Below are 17,023 nucleotides of genomic sequence, written 5' to 3'. Positions count from 1 at the left end.
CCCCATGAGCAGTTTTTTGCTCAATGGCACCTCAGCAGTGCACAGGAGGTGAAACTGGCACCACTCCAGCTACCAGTCCATACTCCATATTTTGTGGTCTGTGTGACTTGAACCAGCGACCCCCCGGTTCCCAAGCCAAGTCCCTACACACTGAGCTACTGCCGCCCACAAAGTGTCAAAGGTTGTCTTGCTTATGATTCCTTAAGTGTGTGATTTTACTACAATACAATAAAACACAGAGACAGTCCGGAAGGGAACAAGTGTGGTGGGGTGCACCTCACCAGGTCTGCAGGGGGTTGAGATTGTCGTCAAAGGGATGTCCGATAGTAGCCTTGTGCTGCTCCCACCTCCACGCCTTCAGTCTGCTGATCAGTCGGGTCTGACACTGGTCCAGACAGTCCACACACTTCTTCAGCAGCTGGAAACGTTTCTACAACAACCAACATCCAAACACATTACTCATTAAATTTTTTTCTAATAGTATTTATTTACTTAAAACAATAAACTATTTTAACAGTTTGGTGTTTCAGCTCTAGTTTACACTAATATCATCATAATCGGTATTCATCCATAAAATAGACAAGAGACATTCGTAATCTACTTTAGTGAGATAAGTAACATCAGACTACTAAAAAAGCATAATTGAACAGTATAATTTAGAAACTTTATAATAATCTGTCTACTGGGCAAAATCAGCTGCTTTTTTGGTACGTTTTGTTGACAACTTTAATTTCTTCAGACATTTATAGAAAACAAGAAGTAATTCCCCTCTTAGGTGCAGCATAAGCCACTGTCATACTCACCGTGGCCATTTCTTTCACATTGTACTCCAGCTGCTGGATGTGTTTCTGGAGTCTCTGGATTTCTGAATTTGTGGGATCCAGTCCATTCTGTTGGATCGGCCCTGTGAACACAATAAAAGAGGTTGTAGTATGTTGAGTATATTGTGCACAACAGGATGCTACTGCATTTCCTTTAACAGAAGAAAAAATGTGCTGAACTTGGATGGACAAACCCACATAAATTATCTATGAACCACTATGAAAATGTTCCTTGACACCTACCCAAGAAAAACTTTAAAAGAATGCCAAAGAACCAAAACAGTCATTTCTGACAGGATGGGAGTTGTTTTGCATTAGGGAATACTGATAGTAACTAGGAATAAAAAACCTCTTAACCCTGACAGATAAAAGAGCAACATGGGTCAGGCCACACAGACAAAAAACAAGGGCACGCAAAATACAGTAAGATTTGCCAAAATCTGGCCATCATGTACAGCTGATATGGATAGTACTACCTGCACTGTACACTGAACAATTATTTTAAAAGATAGATATAACAAATTCATGTATGTCACAATGAAACAGAATATCAACAAATGTCTCTGTCTCTTCTTTATTTGCAGATGGGAGGACACTGTTAATCCATAAATAGCATGTGGGGATTTCCAAATGAGCAGTATTAAACAAAAAGGTAATCAAATCATGAGTAGGAAGAAGAATTTAAAAAAATTATGTGGTGGAAGTAGCAGCTCTGGTAGCTGCTTTTAACACCTGACATCGATCACCTAAAATCGATGAGGCATTTCACACTTAAACTACACATACGAATGTATGTTAGCTTGAACATACTTTCATACTTTACATACTAAACATACTTTCTGCAAAACAAAAATCTTGGTGGCCAGATCAGAGGCAGTGATGGCATGAGGGGTATCTCAAGGCTCCATTCTTGGCTCATCACTATTTTATATTTACTTGTTACACCTCTGTCATTCAGAGACATAATGTCAGGTTTCATTCCTACATCAGTGACTCACAGTGCTGTATCTGCCAACACTGTCTATCTTGCTACTCTACACAACTGTCTTTCTGATATTTAAACCTGGATGTCACTAAATTTCCTGCAACTAAATTCAAACCAAGGAGTTATTATTGATAAAACTGAGTTGGACTGCAACTAACAATTAATTTCACTACTTATTAATCTGCTAAATACTTCCTCATTTATTTACTTTGTCAATAACTAGCTACTCGATTAGACCACTAACTATTTCAGTTCTAGAAATGAGAATGTGTTTATGAATGCACTTCCTTTTTCCAAACTAAGCCAAATCTTAACTTAAATAGGTTTCTAAAATAGAAAGAAATGAAACTAAAAACTCAAATACAAATGTTTGGAAGAGCTCAGAAAACTAAATTGAAAATAAAATGAAAAAATAAATTAAACTTGAAAAAAAGGAACTAAAATAATGATACTTCAATTTCAAAATCTACGGTAAGGTGCTTATGTAAGCTCCAGTTGCGTCACTAGAGTTTATTGGCACTTTTACAATGGTGGTGTTTAGGATTGTAAACATGAAGGAGTATGTTACTGAAAGGAATATGTCTTCGGTCACCTGTGTGTCTCACCTTGTAAACCCTCATAGTTTTGTCTTTCCCAGTTGAGCTCTTCTTGCAACTGGTGCATCTTTTGTCGGATTTCCTGGACATCCAGCACATTCAGAACCAGGTGGTCTACGTCCTGCATACTGGGGAACTGTGGAGGGTCGGGCACCTGAGCGGGCTACAGTCATGGAACAGCACTTAATACACTTCCAGTAGGGTGGTTTTCCATATTATTTGTTTCTTGAGATTTCAAAATGATTTCAAACTTTCTCAGGCAAGTTTCAACTCTGGGCAAGTTTATTTTCATGGACTACTGAAATAAACTGATATCAATGGCTGCCTTGAAGTTAGGAAATAAATCTACATATGTAATATTTACATTGAAAAACTTCAAAGTTCAAAGTCCAAGTTACACTGCTATGGTTTGGTGTAAGACTTTTGATTGCACATATTCCTTTTTCCTGTATTTGTTATGACATCTACTTCATAATGTCACCTATAATATGCACTCTGAGATCAAGCCTCTTGGGGTTGAGCTTATTAGGGTGAAGCCTGCAGTTAAATTACAGATACTAGTTGTTACAAAGGAACTTACCGTACTGATCAGAACCCTCTCCTTCCTGAGGATGTCCCTGACCATCACTCCAAACTGTAGAGGCTGCTGCTGAAACATGGCCTGCAAAGCAAGCACGTCTTATAAAATCTTTTAAAAAAACACTGGACCTACCCGTATGCAGTGGTTTATTTAGTTCATGTCATAGATGACACATCTCTAGTGGCAACTACATGATGTAGCAGGTTGGCACAAACATATTTAAAGAAGCTTATGTGGTTATGAATTCCTAAGAGGCATTCATTTTTTCTTTGGTGTCTTGAGATTATCAGATTGTATGTAGCCTGTGGCTTTTTTCGGAACCCTTATAGAACTTATAGAAAGTTGTGGGCACTTCTCACCATCTCTAAAACCACAGGAATACCTGAAATTAGTCATAAGCAACGCAATGTTTTTCTCCATTTGAAAAAGCAATCTTCCTGTCTTTGGTTTTGTCGGTAGTCACTCAAACCTGCTGTGACTTCAGGTAGCTGTTTGGAATTCTACGTATTGGCTTTAAGAAACTGCATTCAATTGTCTGCAACCTCAAATGCAAACAGCACGAGCACGGAGTGACACTTTTTTAATGAAACCTGTCAGGGATCAAGGGAGGTCCTGGGAGCTACTGAGTGACACAGTCCCCGTACCATGTTCCTGCTGATCTGCATCAGCTTCATCCTGTCCACCACGTTGGCATTCTCCTGAGCAATTGATTGTAGCAAGCTGATGGTCTGGTCCAACAGAGCCCTAGCCTGGCTCTCCTGTTCCACCTTCTCCAGTGCAAAGTCTTCCCTGTGAGCACGCACGCACATGCATAAATAGGATGTACATGTAAACATGCATATAGATCCACAAACAAGGTTACGAATGAACAAGAACACACTATGCATCAAGGATACGCATGCACATAGTGTATATATCCGAGCATATCTGTGTAACTGTTTGTGTGTACATGTATGTAAATGTAGTATGCGTGTACGTGTTTGTGTCATACCATCTTTGGTTCTCAATCCATTCAGCTAAAAAATGTCTGACTTCAATGGGGAAGGCGGATGGGGGATAGAGGTTGTTGACAGTCTCATGAGGAAGGCATTGTATCATCTGGGACATGTGAATCCACTGGGCCATGATCAAGCAAGGCTAGACAAGTAAAAGTAAAAAGACATTATGTATGACTATTCAATTGCACTACATTCACAGGACATCTGTTGATCATTGCACACACAACAAAAACACACCCACACACTGGCAATAAAGATTGAGGCATATGTTATGAAACAAAAACTGACAATAAAACCAACAATACATAAGTCAGTCTCTCTGTACCTTCCCACTTAAGCCCAAGCACATTTGTTACTCCCAAAGAAATCTTTAAAAATGGCTATACTAATTAGTTTCATTTTTAACCTCAACAATCCCACTGTCCTGCAGACAGGCAGTTAGTAAAAACTCATGCAGTGCAGCCAAACTTTGTTCAACCCACATAACTTTGCTTTACATTTTAGTGGAGGTCCCAAAGTTTCCAAATACACAGGATAATTTTGAAGAAATGGTGAACAAGTTTTTCCATTTGATGGACTTACGTAGCCAAGATTTGAGCTTAAATATTTCACTTAATATAAACGCCATAGCTTCAAGCTGTAAGCTTATAGAATATATGTGATACTGTCAGACGGTGTGGAGAAAGATTTATCCAACTTTTAAAGTATTCAAAGGGGAAATTAAAGGTAAAATTAAGTTAAGGAGGAGAAAAAGATACCGTTTTTAGGGACTATTTTCAGCCGTGGATTAAAATGCATTAGGTGTGCAAGTAGGTATTTACGGCATCAGGATGGCCTTTATTGAAAATAAGCTATTATCCTAATGAAGGATTATGTCACTCACCGAAAACAGTGTGGCTTATTTATATGATTTTAACCGTTTTGGAGATAAATGGACGTCTATGACACAGAGTATTAAGTTATATCATATTTTGGATACACAGTACGATCAACTTGTTGTTGGTTTTGGTCTTTTCATACAATTTTTTAACATTGACACAACTAGAATAGAGTTCAAAACTACTGCATGTAGGCCAAACAACCGTCTGCAAAACATGTACACCACAGCTGTGGAGAGACACAGATGTCTTAAATTTGTTGCTGGCAAGTATATCCTGAGAGCTTTGTTTGCTTCTCCTATGTACTTCTAATTTGTAAAACATTCCACTAACTACTATCACTTAAGGTAAATATCCTTTTGACCATCATTGTATCTTAAAGCTTTGACATCTCTGTGCAGTCTTTCACTATGTAAGTTGTTTCCTGTTTCATTCTTAATTAGTTTTGGTGTTCATGTTCCCTTAGACAACAAATGAGTTAAGTGTCTTAACTTTTGAAAGGTGAGAAGAAAGATCAAGAACAAGAAAATCCTCAAGTCATTTCATGTTTTGTCATATCAGTATGAAAGATTGAGCAACAGGGCGTGCGTTAGCTTGCCTGCCAATGCAGGCCCAATGTAGACTGAAACCAACCTGCAGCCCTTTGCTATATATCATCTCCCTCCCCCCTTTTTGTAAAACTTTTTGGACTGAATCCAGCAATTCTTGTCATCCAGTTTGAAGGTTCTTAGCTACCTGCAAAAAAAAATCCCACTGTGTTTTACAAGAAACACTAAAAACACTATCTATCATACATAGAAAATGAGCAACCAACTTGTGCAACAGCTATTTGTCTTTGTCTACTTGGGTCAGAGTCAAGATCTGAAGGAAAAAGAAGTACAGAGTAGTTGGCTTCTCTCATCAGGAATTTCCTCAGCAAATTAATGTGCAGAATACCACACTAATAACTTGGGTTGCTACATAAAAGCTGCCAAATGAGTCAAGCAATGCTTCTAATATCTTATGGAAAAGAGGCCTCAGTTGTGGTTATACTCGCATGTTGTGTTTATTAAAACAATGCATGCCTTTCTTATTACCTCTTGTCATAGCAACATGACCCATCAGTTAGTAGGATGTGATGCATCATGTCGCTATGCCTACAGTATTGCTGCCAAGGGTGAACCACTCCTGTGACTTTATCAAAATGACCATAAAATATCTGCTGAGACTCTTCCAGCCAAACACTCTCCAAGAGATTGAGCTTGATATCTTCCATTGAAATTCACAATATTTGGTCCAGACCTCCTCTGTGATGCAACTGTTGGTTTCGCTTTCCCATTTTTGTTTAATGTAGATGTTACTATTCGTCTTAAAACTAAGTATTTGGGCAAAATGACCACATTTTTACTTCTGTTTCTGGAGAGGTCAGTTGGACACAGGCAAGGCAGTCGTGCAGCAAATATTATGTCTGGTGTCCAATACAAGCTCTGTTCTGCACAAGGTGCTTGCGAGCATCAGACTGAGAGGCATAGTCAGAAACTGTTTAGCCTGAAAGGACCACTGTGTAGGATTTAGTGGTGAGGTTTCAGACTGCAACTAACTAACTCAACACTGCTGGCGTCTGTATTTGACAACCTGGGAATGAAAACAGGCTGTGTAGTGCGTAGAAGAAAAAGCCCACTCTAAGGTATATACACTAATTAAAACATATCTATGAATATTATTTTCCATTTCTGCCAACAGATCCTCATAAATGTTACACATTGGACCTTAAAACAGCAGCTCTTGTCTCTAGTTTGGGAGCTGTAGTAGCATCACAGCATCGGCCATTTGCCATTTGCAACACATTCCCCATATGAAGCTACAATATAAATTTACTTTTTTATATTGAGACAACACTTTGGAAATGTTAAATACAAACCACTAGGTCAATCAAGTCTCTGTGGTGCACAGTGCTTTAATTGAATCATACATACATCTCCCTGGTGTACAGCACAGTTTCCTCCTTCTCCACAGTCTGAACTCATAAAATCACGTAAGCCACGTAACTGCACAAACACCAGTTCAAATCAAGTCTTTCCTCATGTGACCCGTCTGTTTCTACAAAAATGTCTAAAAGCAGAAAAATGTCAAGTGAAATGTCAGGTGAGTCCAGTTCAAGCTATAATGATTGGGGAGGATTTGGGAAATCTACAGATCTGGTCTGTCAGTATGGAGTCCTTTAAAGGGGTGTGAAGTTTTGACCCAGATTTTACCCCCAAAAGGTTAGATGTAACATTATATTGAGCAACTAATGAGGGTTAATTGTATATAAAACAGAAGCAGAGATTATTTACTTTCTCTATTTGACTGAACAAGTTTGTGAAAATATGCAATAGTTGGATATTGTATATTTTATCTTTACATTCATCATTTATTTAATGCAAATGTGTATTAAATATTATCAGTCTACACCCCAAGTTTCTGGTTCAAGTTTTGCTATTTTATTATTAATTCTACTTTAGTTAATACTTGTTTCTTCTCTCTTTTGATTTGTATGTTCTGTGTTTGTTTTTGTATTCTTTACCATTTCTATTTTCATTATTCATTTTTGATGCATTGTTTAAAAAGAATGGATATCCAGGCTCACATTTTGTTTCAGCGAGTGGATTATTTGTACCTTGCCTTGCTAAATATTTTATGCATGCACAACTGATGTAGGACTGCAACATGTGAGAGAAAAATAAAGACTATCCGTTGCACGTAGCTGTTGTTATCCAGATGTGGCACCATGTCAAGGTATATTGATCCTATCAAATAGACGCACATCAAGTCTGTTTTATGTTGTATAGCCCAAAATCAACAATTAAGTCTCTGAAGCCTTTAACTGAGTAATAAAAAGAGAGACCTTAAATCTTCAGTAGACTCTTAATACAGAATAAAGTGGGAAGAAACAGATACGCTCACCACTCTAGCTACATTTCTGGCTGAAGATACATGTGTGTGAAACTGTTATGGAAAATTACATGTGACAAGGTGCAGATGATGTCACTGCATAATGGGAAGTCAAACCAATACTGGTCATTTTCCACTGGCATTCTCAGAAATCAATTCTGGGGAAATCTGACAGGATTGTTTTGACTTCTTAACTTATATGTTTTTCAAGTTAGAAAGCCTTGTAATATGAATAAAGAATGAACATCAATCCATTATATTGCCCTAGTCGAAGGAAATGAATGCCCTTCAAATCTCTTTCCTCCCGCTCTCTTTAAAAATTCTCATTTTGTCAATCAACTGTTTCTATAAAATACTAGAAACTCGAGAAAACGCTCACCACGATATGCACAAATAATTTATGTGCAAATTCATTGAAATTAGAGCTGAAATGATTAGTCAATTAATCAATTAGTCATTCAACATCCTTCATGAGATAAGTGAAGCTAAACTTCCCTAAAATCTGGGTGAGATCACAAAAAGGGCTCTGTTGGCAGTAAAAAACAGTGTGTACAAGCTACAAGTCATGCAAATTTTATACCCCAAATCAATGTGCCTCAAAGGGCTTTACAATCTGTACAAACATCCTGTAAAAACTCCCCCAAAAAACCCTTTAATAGGTTTTAAATTAATACTCTCACTTTCTACCACACCCCCACTGCTCTTCACTGACTCTGCAAATAATTTATGTACAAATCTATTCAATTTAGAGCTGAAAGGATTAGCCAATTAATTAATTAGTCAATCAACAGAAACTTTGTTTTTAAGCAGTAAGGCCAACAGTTCTCTGGGTCCAGATTCTCAAATGTGAGGATTTGCTGCTTTTCTTTGCCTTATATGATAGTAAATGGCCATACTTTTAGTTTGGGGACTGCAGCAAAACAACAATTTGAAGACATCATCTTGGGTTCTGGGAACTTGTGATAAACATTTTCTGACATCTAATTTGATTATTGAGGTCAAAGCAAAACTCAGATCAAAGCGCCCTTTGCTCACAAACAGCAACAGTTTACTGACAGCAGACCAAATATAACAAATCAAATGCCAAAACATCCTTCATCAGATAAGTGAAGCTAAACTTCACTAAATTCTGGGTGAGATCACCAAGAAAAGTTTTGTTGGCAGTAAAAAAAAACATGTGTGTACCAGCTTTAAGTCAAGCAAATTTTATACCCCAAATCAATGCGCCTCAAGGGGGCTTTACGGTCTGTACAACATACAACATCCTGTAACCTTCAAGTCAGAAACGGAACAACTCCACAAAAAAACCAATAGGTTTTTTTTTTTAAAAGGAGGAAGCCTCAGTAAAACTGAGGAGGGAAGCAGACTAGATCAACACAGTTGTTTCCTCTATAAACACATCTCTCAGGTCATATTGGAGATTTTTATGTATATATTTCTTCTTTGAATTCAATCATCTGTCATTTGTAGGCTCAACATTCATACCATGAATCAGTCGATTTTTTCTGAATTGATTAAAAGGGAAAGCGAGAGATTTCCCCCTTTGTCTCTCAGTGTGCGTGTGGGAGGTGCAGAAGAGTATTGCTGAGGAGGACGGAGAGTAGCTCTTTCAAGGACCACTGTGTGGCTTGGGAAAACAGCTGTAGCTCCTCAGTATGAGCTATTATTATATGCGCCATAGTTCTGTTTTTTTTATATGGGTCATTTTCATGTCAGAGTCTGTTCATTTGTCTCCGGATTGCTGTAGCCAACAGATCTTTCTAGTTTTATGGTGTCAACATTTAAACTCTTGCGCTGTGGAAGCAGTTGCGGTTCACACTGAGGTGGGTCATGATTCTCCTCAGCTTTTTGACCAATGCCACGTACCGTCTCTGGTGCCCAGGATGCACTCAACAGAGCTGCACAGCTGCCTGTTATTGTCTTGACCTTGGCTCTACTAAATCTGGATTTCATAACTCAGATTCAGGAAAATGAAACTTACATACCTGCGTACAAAGGGAACGTAACGGCTGCTCTTATTTGCCCTTGTGTGTGTGTTGTGCCCGGTAGAAACACCTCACTAGTTCATGCAGGACGAATAATACCGACAATCACAATCTTACAACAGTAGCTGCACCTTCACGCTGGTGTTTAATGCAACTTTACAAATAATTATATCAATGTACAAGGATGACAAAGTAGGAACTGAAGTGCAACCAGCTGCATTAGTGGATATTATTGCATGTTATTTGGTGAGCCAGACGCTGTAAACATTCAGGGTTAAGCCCAAACCTCTGAGGGCTCCGTGGAATGCTCTCCCAGATTTTTTCCCATTCATGGCAATAACATCATTCGGGGGAAAAAACCATGAAAGTTGCCCAGAACAAAAAAAAACATCCTATTTTGTATCTAATTGTTTTTGAGGATGACTAACTGACACACTTAAAAGGGACAAAAAATGTCTGAGGATGTTATTTTTAGGTTGCATAACAGAGGTATGTGGATTGCTGATCTTGAAACCTGTTTTTGTTAAAGTACCAGTGTGTAGGATTAAGTGGCATCCAGCAGTGACGTTGCAGATCTAACTAAACACTGCCCGCGTCTGTATTTGACAACCTGGGAATGAGAACAGGCCGTAAAGTGTGAAGGAGAAACTACAGTGGCCACAAACAGCCAGTGTTTGGTTTGTCTGTTCCAGGTTACTGTAGAAACACAGCAGTTAAAAATGGCGTTTGTGGATAAAAACAGCTCATCCTAAGGTAACAAAAACATTCCTTTATTCAGGTGATTCTACACTAATAAAAAACATACCTATGAATATTATATTCAATTTCTGCCAATAGATCGTCCTTACATTTTACACACTGGACCTTACACTGTAGTAGAGTTCACTGAATATATGTTTATGTTTTATTTATTTATTACGTCCATAGTCCATAAGCCAGTAAAGTAGCTGACTTTGCTCACTAAAGTGGCACGACTGAAGCAAACAGGACACACACAAGACAACAACCCCCATAACAGTGTTCGGGCTGAGCTGAGCATTAATAGAGGTTTTGCTCAACTGATTTTCTGTTCCAGTCAGAGAGACTGAGGGGAAATGACACAAAGTTTAGGTTATTTAAAAGCCTACAAAATTTGGGGCTTTTGAGAAAACATTGAGGGCTGGAGCCCCAGGTGCCACCCCCTCTCTGCCCCTGCAAATTCTTTCAAATTGAACCGATTCTATCAATATTAATTAAGTAGTGCAACATGAACAACAATATGCTGTACAGGATTTCTAGGAACACAGTGACGATCAAACAAATGTGCCTATTGGGGCACAGAGCCTGGGGGGGAGGGACTTAACATTTGAGAAAGAGAATAGTCTTGGTGGATTTGTTTATAACATAATTCCAAATAAGTCTACATGAAACACAAGACAATGATTAAAAGCCCAGTGGGAGGATATTTGAAGTGGTGAAAGGGGGAAAAAAGTGGACATTATCACTTGCATAACTGCATTAGGATATAAGGCTGTATTTCAGGCCGACATACATCCTGCAACAGCCTGTTTTTTTTTGTTGTTTTTTTTCTTTCTATCAAAACATGACAGGCGCAGCCAGACTCCTTTATTTCCTCCTTTTATTAAGGCCCCATCAGCTGCAGGTCCCAACATTCAACAGAGAAATATAAACTGAATAAAATATAGCTCTTACCTTCGGATAAATGTAGATTTCAAAACATTGAAAAACGCTCTGATCAGTTGCTTCTTCCTCCTCCTCTGTTTCATAAGTACTCCGACAGTCCGACTATCCTACTGCACATTTCCTGCCTCCATCACTCAATTTAATGCTGACGTTGTCCCTTTGAAAAGGCTGAATATCGCCGACGTTTTAACCGAGCTAAAAACAAAGGAAAATCTACTTTAAACACCGAGCAACTCTCACCGGGCAGAGACAACTTTTGACAACGCTGAAAGTAGGTTAGGCTCACTTCCCTGTTACGCACGATGTGCCACTCAAGGAGGAGCGCGCTTTATTTCCTGCCCTCACGTTCAAGTTCACACACGACCGAGATATGTCATAAAGGCTTTGTAGTGCAGACTCACATCAGGCCCGCTGTTCAGCAATAACGATGATGCAGAAAGGTTTGCTTATGTTTGTTTGTTTTTGTTGCACAGCACAATAAGAAGCTACAGTATCCTCAGGTCCAAATGTGAACCTTGTCCAGACTCTTACTTTGGTGCAGGCAGTGCTCTGTTTGTTAATGCAAAGATTACACAACGCCGAAAGCATGCGCTCTGCGGCCTATGACGTCTCATGAGTGAAGCAATATAATACATAGAGCATAAATGTGCTATTTATCTGCCACCTTTAAAACAGAAACTACAACTCAGTATGGGGTTGGTAAACTTCCACAGAACGAGACGTAGGCGGAGTAATGTTGAGTCATTTCACCAGATGCTGTAACTTCCAGTAAGTCTCCACTGAGACACATGATACCATATCTGCAGATGGCAGTGCCTTGAAGTCGGACCTCTTCCCAACGGTAGCCACTGTCGGAAAATCAACAGACCTTTATTAAGTTACAGCCTTTTTAGGGTTACAAAACGGGGCGGATTTTTACCTTTATGTGGCCTCGGATTGTTAAAATAATTGTTGGTGTTTGGGTTTTTATTTCTATTCTTTTACTATTACAGACCATAATGTGTTTTCCAGCTGCTGATGTGTCTCCGGCTCCTCCTTTCTCGCTGCTGTTCGCATTATATCACCATAAACAACTGTGTGACTACTGTGTGGCTCCAGTTTACTGTAACCTCCTCCAGTGGGCTACATTTATTCCATTCAAAGCGTTATTATTCTGCTCTACTACATTTCGGATACACATATTGTACATTTTACATTTATTTTTGAAGCTACAGATTAATAACAAAACACAAAAAAGCCTGTGATGATTAAACACACTGAGGGGCATTTTGCTCATAATATGCTGTTCTCTTACTGACAGTTTGATTGCAGGACTTTTACTTGTAATGGAGTAACTCTGTAATGTGCTGCTGCTTTTATTTTAAGTGAAGGATCTGGATACAAGCTGTACTTGCTCACAAAATACTGTATGTAAGAACAGTACACAGAGACAAACTGTATAATTTGTGTTCATCAAAACTATGTGGACAAACAGAAGTGATGACGTATGTGCATAATGTGTGTAATTAATAATGTATGTGCATAAATGAACAATTATATGGACATTGATGCTTTTTATCTTTACAGGGCAGCCAAAAAGCATATGAACACATGTCAGCAGATAAAATATCGAGAGGTCTTGCAACAGATAACTTGTGCTTTTAACCCTTTTACATTTATCTTACCAAAAATACAAAAAAAAAATATTGTATTGCTGAAGATTATATTACACTGCACATTATAAAGTTAAACCTGGTCTACTATTTTAAAAACCTTTTTTACATTTTTAATCGCACCTGAAATGTTTATGATGTGGTTATGTCTCTCACCATCTTCCACCAACTCCAAATGTTTAATTTATTGGTTTTTATGCATATATAAATGTCTCTGGACAAAACATACATAAGAACAGATGTTTACATACATCAGATATGTCAGTAATATTGTGTTAGTTATGTTATTATTTTTCTTTTCATATGGAGCAGAAATGATTCAAACTTGTCCCAAAAACTCCCAAGTGGAGCCACCAGGGGTCGTTCATGTGTTTAATATGTTGCAGTTCCGCTGTAGCTTTGCTGTCTGGGGTTTTGAAGTTGTAATATTGTTCTATTTAGAGGTATTTTATGGTTTTGTAAAAAATGTTTTATAACAGTATAAATACCATGTTTGATTATCATATTACACATTATATCCCATCAACTATATAATGCTGTGTCCTCTTTGTGACACTGCGCATCCCCAGACTGAGTCACAGAACTTTGGGTAAATTCACATATTTTGATGAAGCTTTACAACAAAATCAATAAAAATGTCAGCTAATTGTAGCGCTGTCTGTTGGGGTCTGATCTAAGTGGATTCATGGCACAATCTGCTTTGGGTTTATAGTTTCTTGGCCACTTGAGGGAGGTACAGACCTGCATAAAACCTGCCTGTCTTCCACATGTTCAATGGTCTGTTTGAAATTAGGTGCCATCATAGCAAGATCTCACATGATCATCTGCAGACTACCCAACATGCAGTAAATCTAATTTTGTAGGAAAACTTAATTTTAACCTTTTCATCCATTTCTATTACAATCATCAGATTCTGCCCTGAGTGACACATCTTCTTAAACAGCAATCTGTTTATTCTCTTATATCCCTTTTTAATGTTTATTTATTCAGAGATCACATTTTAGTCATGTGAGAGGGGGTAGGCCAAGACATTTTACCAGGACATTCCACCTGTCAAACCCAATTTCCTGAGAGTTTTGATTGACCTGTCCAACACAGAAACAATGCAGCTGCAAAGATTTGATCATTCCCTTCTAAAGAACATGAACAGTTTCCATTGTGCCATTCTTTCCTCACTTGATCGAGATTTCAGATAACCTATTTATCTGACTTGAAGGTGCAAGCTTTATCTGATCATTATGATTCATTTTTTCTGTGCTCTCTTTGTCTTGCTACTCTGTCAGATATTGCCGGTCTGATGGACTCCCAGTTACCATAAAGATTAGACTTTTTAGTATTCAGGCCAATATTTGTGATGACAGCTACACCTTCTAGTAAAGATCCAATATCTAATGTTAAACGACATTGATCCTGTGCAGTGGTAGTGCTTTCTCTGTCACAGTATGCAGCTCCTTCTCTGTCAAGGACAAGAGTGAGAATCTTATGTAGAGCCTTTAAATTAAAGAGATGTGATGTTTATTTAGAGCTTGACAACAGATGGGTCCAACTTCTTCAGCTTTATGTCTGTTGGCTGCAGGTTTGGTGTTGAAACACATCCTTTAGCTCAGTGTTTGTGTTATTGTATTATTAATTATTGTTGTCGGCTGTGTTACCACTCTCTACGCAGGTCTGTCATCATTTTTGGGGTCCTCTTAGGTAAAGGGCCCTTACTGCAGCTTTGCAACATCTGGAACCAATACAGTTGGGCTGGCTATCTGTGGTACCAGGGGGCTCGGAGGTTGCAGGCTGGGTTGGGGGGAGTGAGGGGTTGGGCTAGTTGCTGCTTTGGCCCTGGGGGTCCATGTGTCCCTGACTTCAAAATAGACTTGATTGCTAACAGCTGGCAGTCCTAACTCACCCAGTGTCAGAGCTCTCCTCTGATGTCAACCTTGTCAGTATCAAGGCCCGGACAATGGAAGGCCAGCGGCACGGCAAAGGTAGAGAGGAGGACTGTGTCCGTGTGAAATGAGATTCAGAGAATGACCTTTTTTTATGAAGGTTGTTACCATAAATAACTTTCAAGTTTTTTGTCAGGGCACCTCTGAACGAAGCACACAACAGAGATGTACATGGACACCATAGAAATGTGATATTTAAGTTGAGTGCCCTCTGAAATAATAGTCTTCAGGCATAATGCTGCTTCAACACACAAACAAATATATAAACACTAAACAAACAAAATGAATGCCTCCATAAGTACAGTTTAAAGGCTTTAGTTTCTAATATAACTACCAACATCTTCAAATTAAATAAAATGTATTGTAAGACTAATTATTCCTATACCCTATTTATAAACCCAGCTATATCATGGTAAGTATTCTGATATATGGCATGTATATCTATAAACTGACTCTCAATACCATTTTTTATTACCTTGGTGAGGAAAGTATAGAAGAGCTGAGTCCTGCTATTCACTGCCTAAGTATGAGTAAATAGGACAGCAGCTCATTAACATCTTTTATTATCCAATTACAAACTCTGCTCGCCTAATTACCTCCAATCAGCCGGGAGAAGAAAATGATTGACTTCCTGGAGGACAGGAATCACTCAGGACAAAAAGGACAAACTGGTTTTCAGCCGTTTGGACTAGATGGAAAGTGACTCACATGAAGTCAGACTATGTAAGTGTATGTAGAAAGAAGCCTGGAGCCACATTATCACCAATCCCCTTACAGCAATATTATCACAGTATGAACACCTGTACACTTTATTTGTGGCTGTTGCCAGCACAAAAACATATATGTCTACACAGATTAACCAAAACTACATCTTTTGTCATACCTCTAGTCTGAAATTAGTGTAAGATATAAATAAGCCTCATATACCAATGTCACATTTCCACGTGGTCCATTCTTCCTCAGCAAGGTTATGTTGTTTTGTGGATTATGATATTGAGTTTGTGACGGAAAAAGATAGGAAATATTTTTTAAACAGCTGCAGGAACGATTATCCTTCATCAGAGGATGAAGGGCAGCCGCTGCACAAGGTTGTGCTTATAACAGAGCTATGCATCATTATTAGACAATTAATTACTCTGTCATCAACACCACCAGCACCACTGTTCTACTGGGATTCAGTCACAGATGTTTCAAACTCAGCATTGACACCACTATCCATAACTGGGGAGCAATAGATCCTGTTTCAGGCTTCGATTGAACTTTCACTTCTTTGTACGGAGTTGCTCAGATTTACTTCTTCTCTCAGTTAGTTTTGAGTCTTTGAAAGATGTCAGGAAAGGCCAGAAATAGCAGAGGGCAGGCCGCTGGGACGAGCTGTTGTTTACAGACAGTGACAGATATGAAGGACCTCTGTGCTCTGGTGCTGGGGCCTGAAGCCTCAGGGGTGTGCTAGCTCTGCTTCTGTTGCTGTTCTGGATGCTGAAACACATGCACACGCAGGCCGACAAACTTATGTGCAAGTAGACACACAAAACACGTACAGCTCTCTGTCTGTTTTTATCTTTAACACACACACACGCTTCCCTTTTTCCTAATCTTTCCCCCCACACAGATACACCCTCACGACACATGGCCTCAACAACTGCAAAAATGCTTATCTAACAACAGCACACCTTCACGTGAACCCACTATGTACCTGTTTTCTTTCTTTCATACTGCCTCAACTCGCCGTTTATGCAGGCTACTGTGTGCAGTTAATTCGAGCTGATGTTGGAAAAAAAGCCCAAAACCTAGTGATGTAGTCTTGTGTGTTTAAACGTTAAATGAATTAGCAATCAGTTTAAGTAACTGTGCTGACCTTAACAGTGGGGTCAAGCCAGGCTACGGATACAAAGACACAAGGTAAGCACCACCATCATGTCATTTCTGCACTCTGGTCAATTGCAGTCCCTTGACCGCTGAATTCAGAGAGAAAAACAAAGAAATAACCCGCAG

At 38.8% G+C, this 17,023-nt stretch overlaps 1 protein-coding gene across 1 annotated transcript in view; it reads right to left on the bottom strand.

The window, feature by feature from the left end:
* stat6 (signal transducer and activator of transcription 6, interleukin-4 induced) overlaps positions 1-12,066 on the bottom strand; it is a 21,927-nt gene extending 9,861 nt beyond the window's left edge. Inside the window, exons 1-7 of the mRNA XM_035656931.1 lie at positions 11,449-12,066; positions 3,974-4,119; positions 3,627-3,771; positions 2,983-3,063; positions 2,412-2,565; positions 804-904; positions 282-430 (exon numbers count right to left, since the gene is read on the bottom strand). Coding sequence (XP_035512824.1) covers positions 282-430; positions 804-904; positions 2,412-2,565; positions 2,983-3,063; positions 3,627-3,771; positions 3,974-4,107 — 764 coding nt within the window. The 5' untranslated portion in view covers positions 4,108-4,119; positions 11,449-12,066. The remainder of the gene's footprint in view (positions 1-281; positions 431-803; positions 905-2,411; positions 2,566-2,982; positions 3,064-3,626; positions 3,772-3,973; positions 4,120-11,448) is intronic.
* Positions 12,067-17,023: the final 4,957 nt, after the last annotated feature.

This window comes from Morone saxatilis, unplaced genomic scaffold, assembly GCF_004916995.1.
Source record: "Morone saxatilis isolate NCDOM2014 unplaced genomic scaffold, NCSU_SB_2.0 Contig15, whole genome shotgun sequence".
NCBI lineage: Eukaryota > Metazoa > Chordata > Actinopteri > Moronidae > Morone > Morone saxatilis.
Note: the sequence above shows the minus strand (reverse complement) of the source record. Positions and strands in the feature narration are given on the sequence as shown.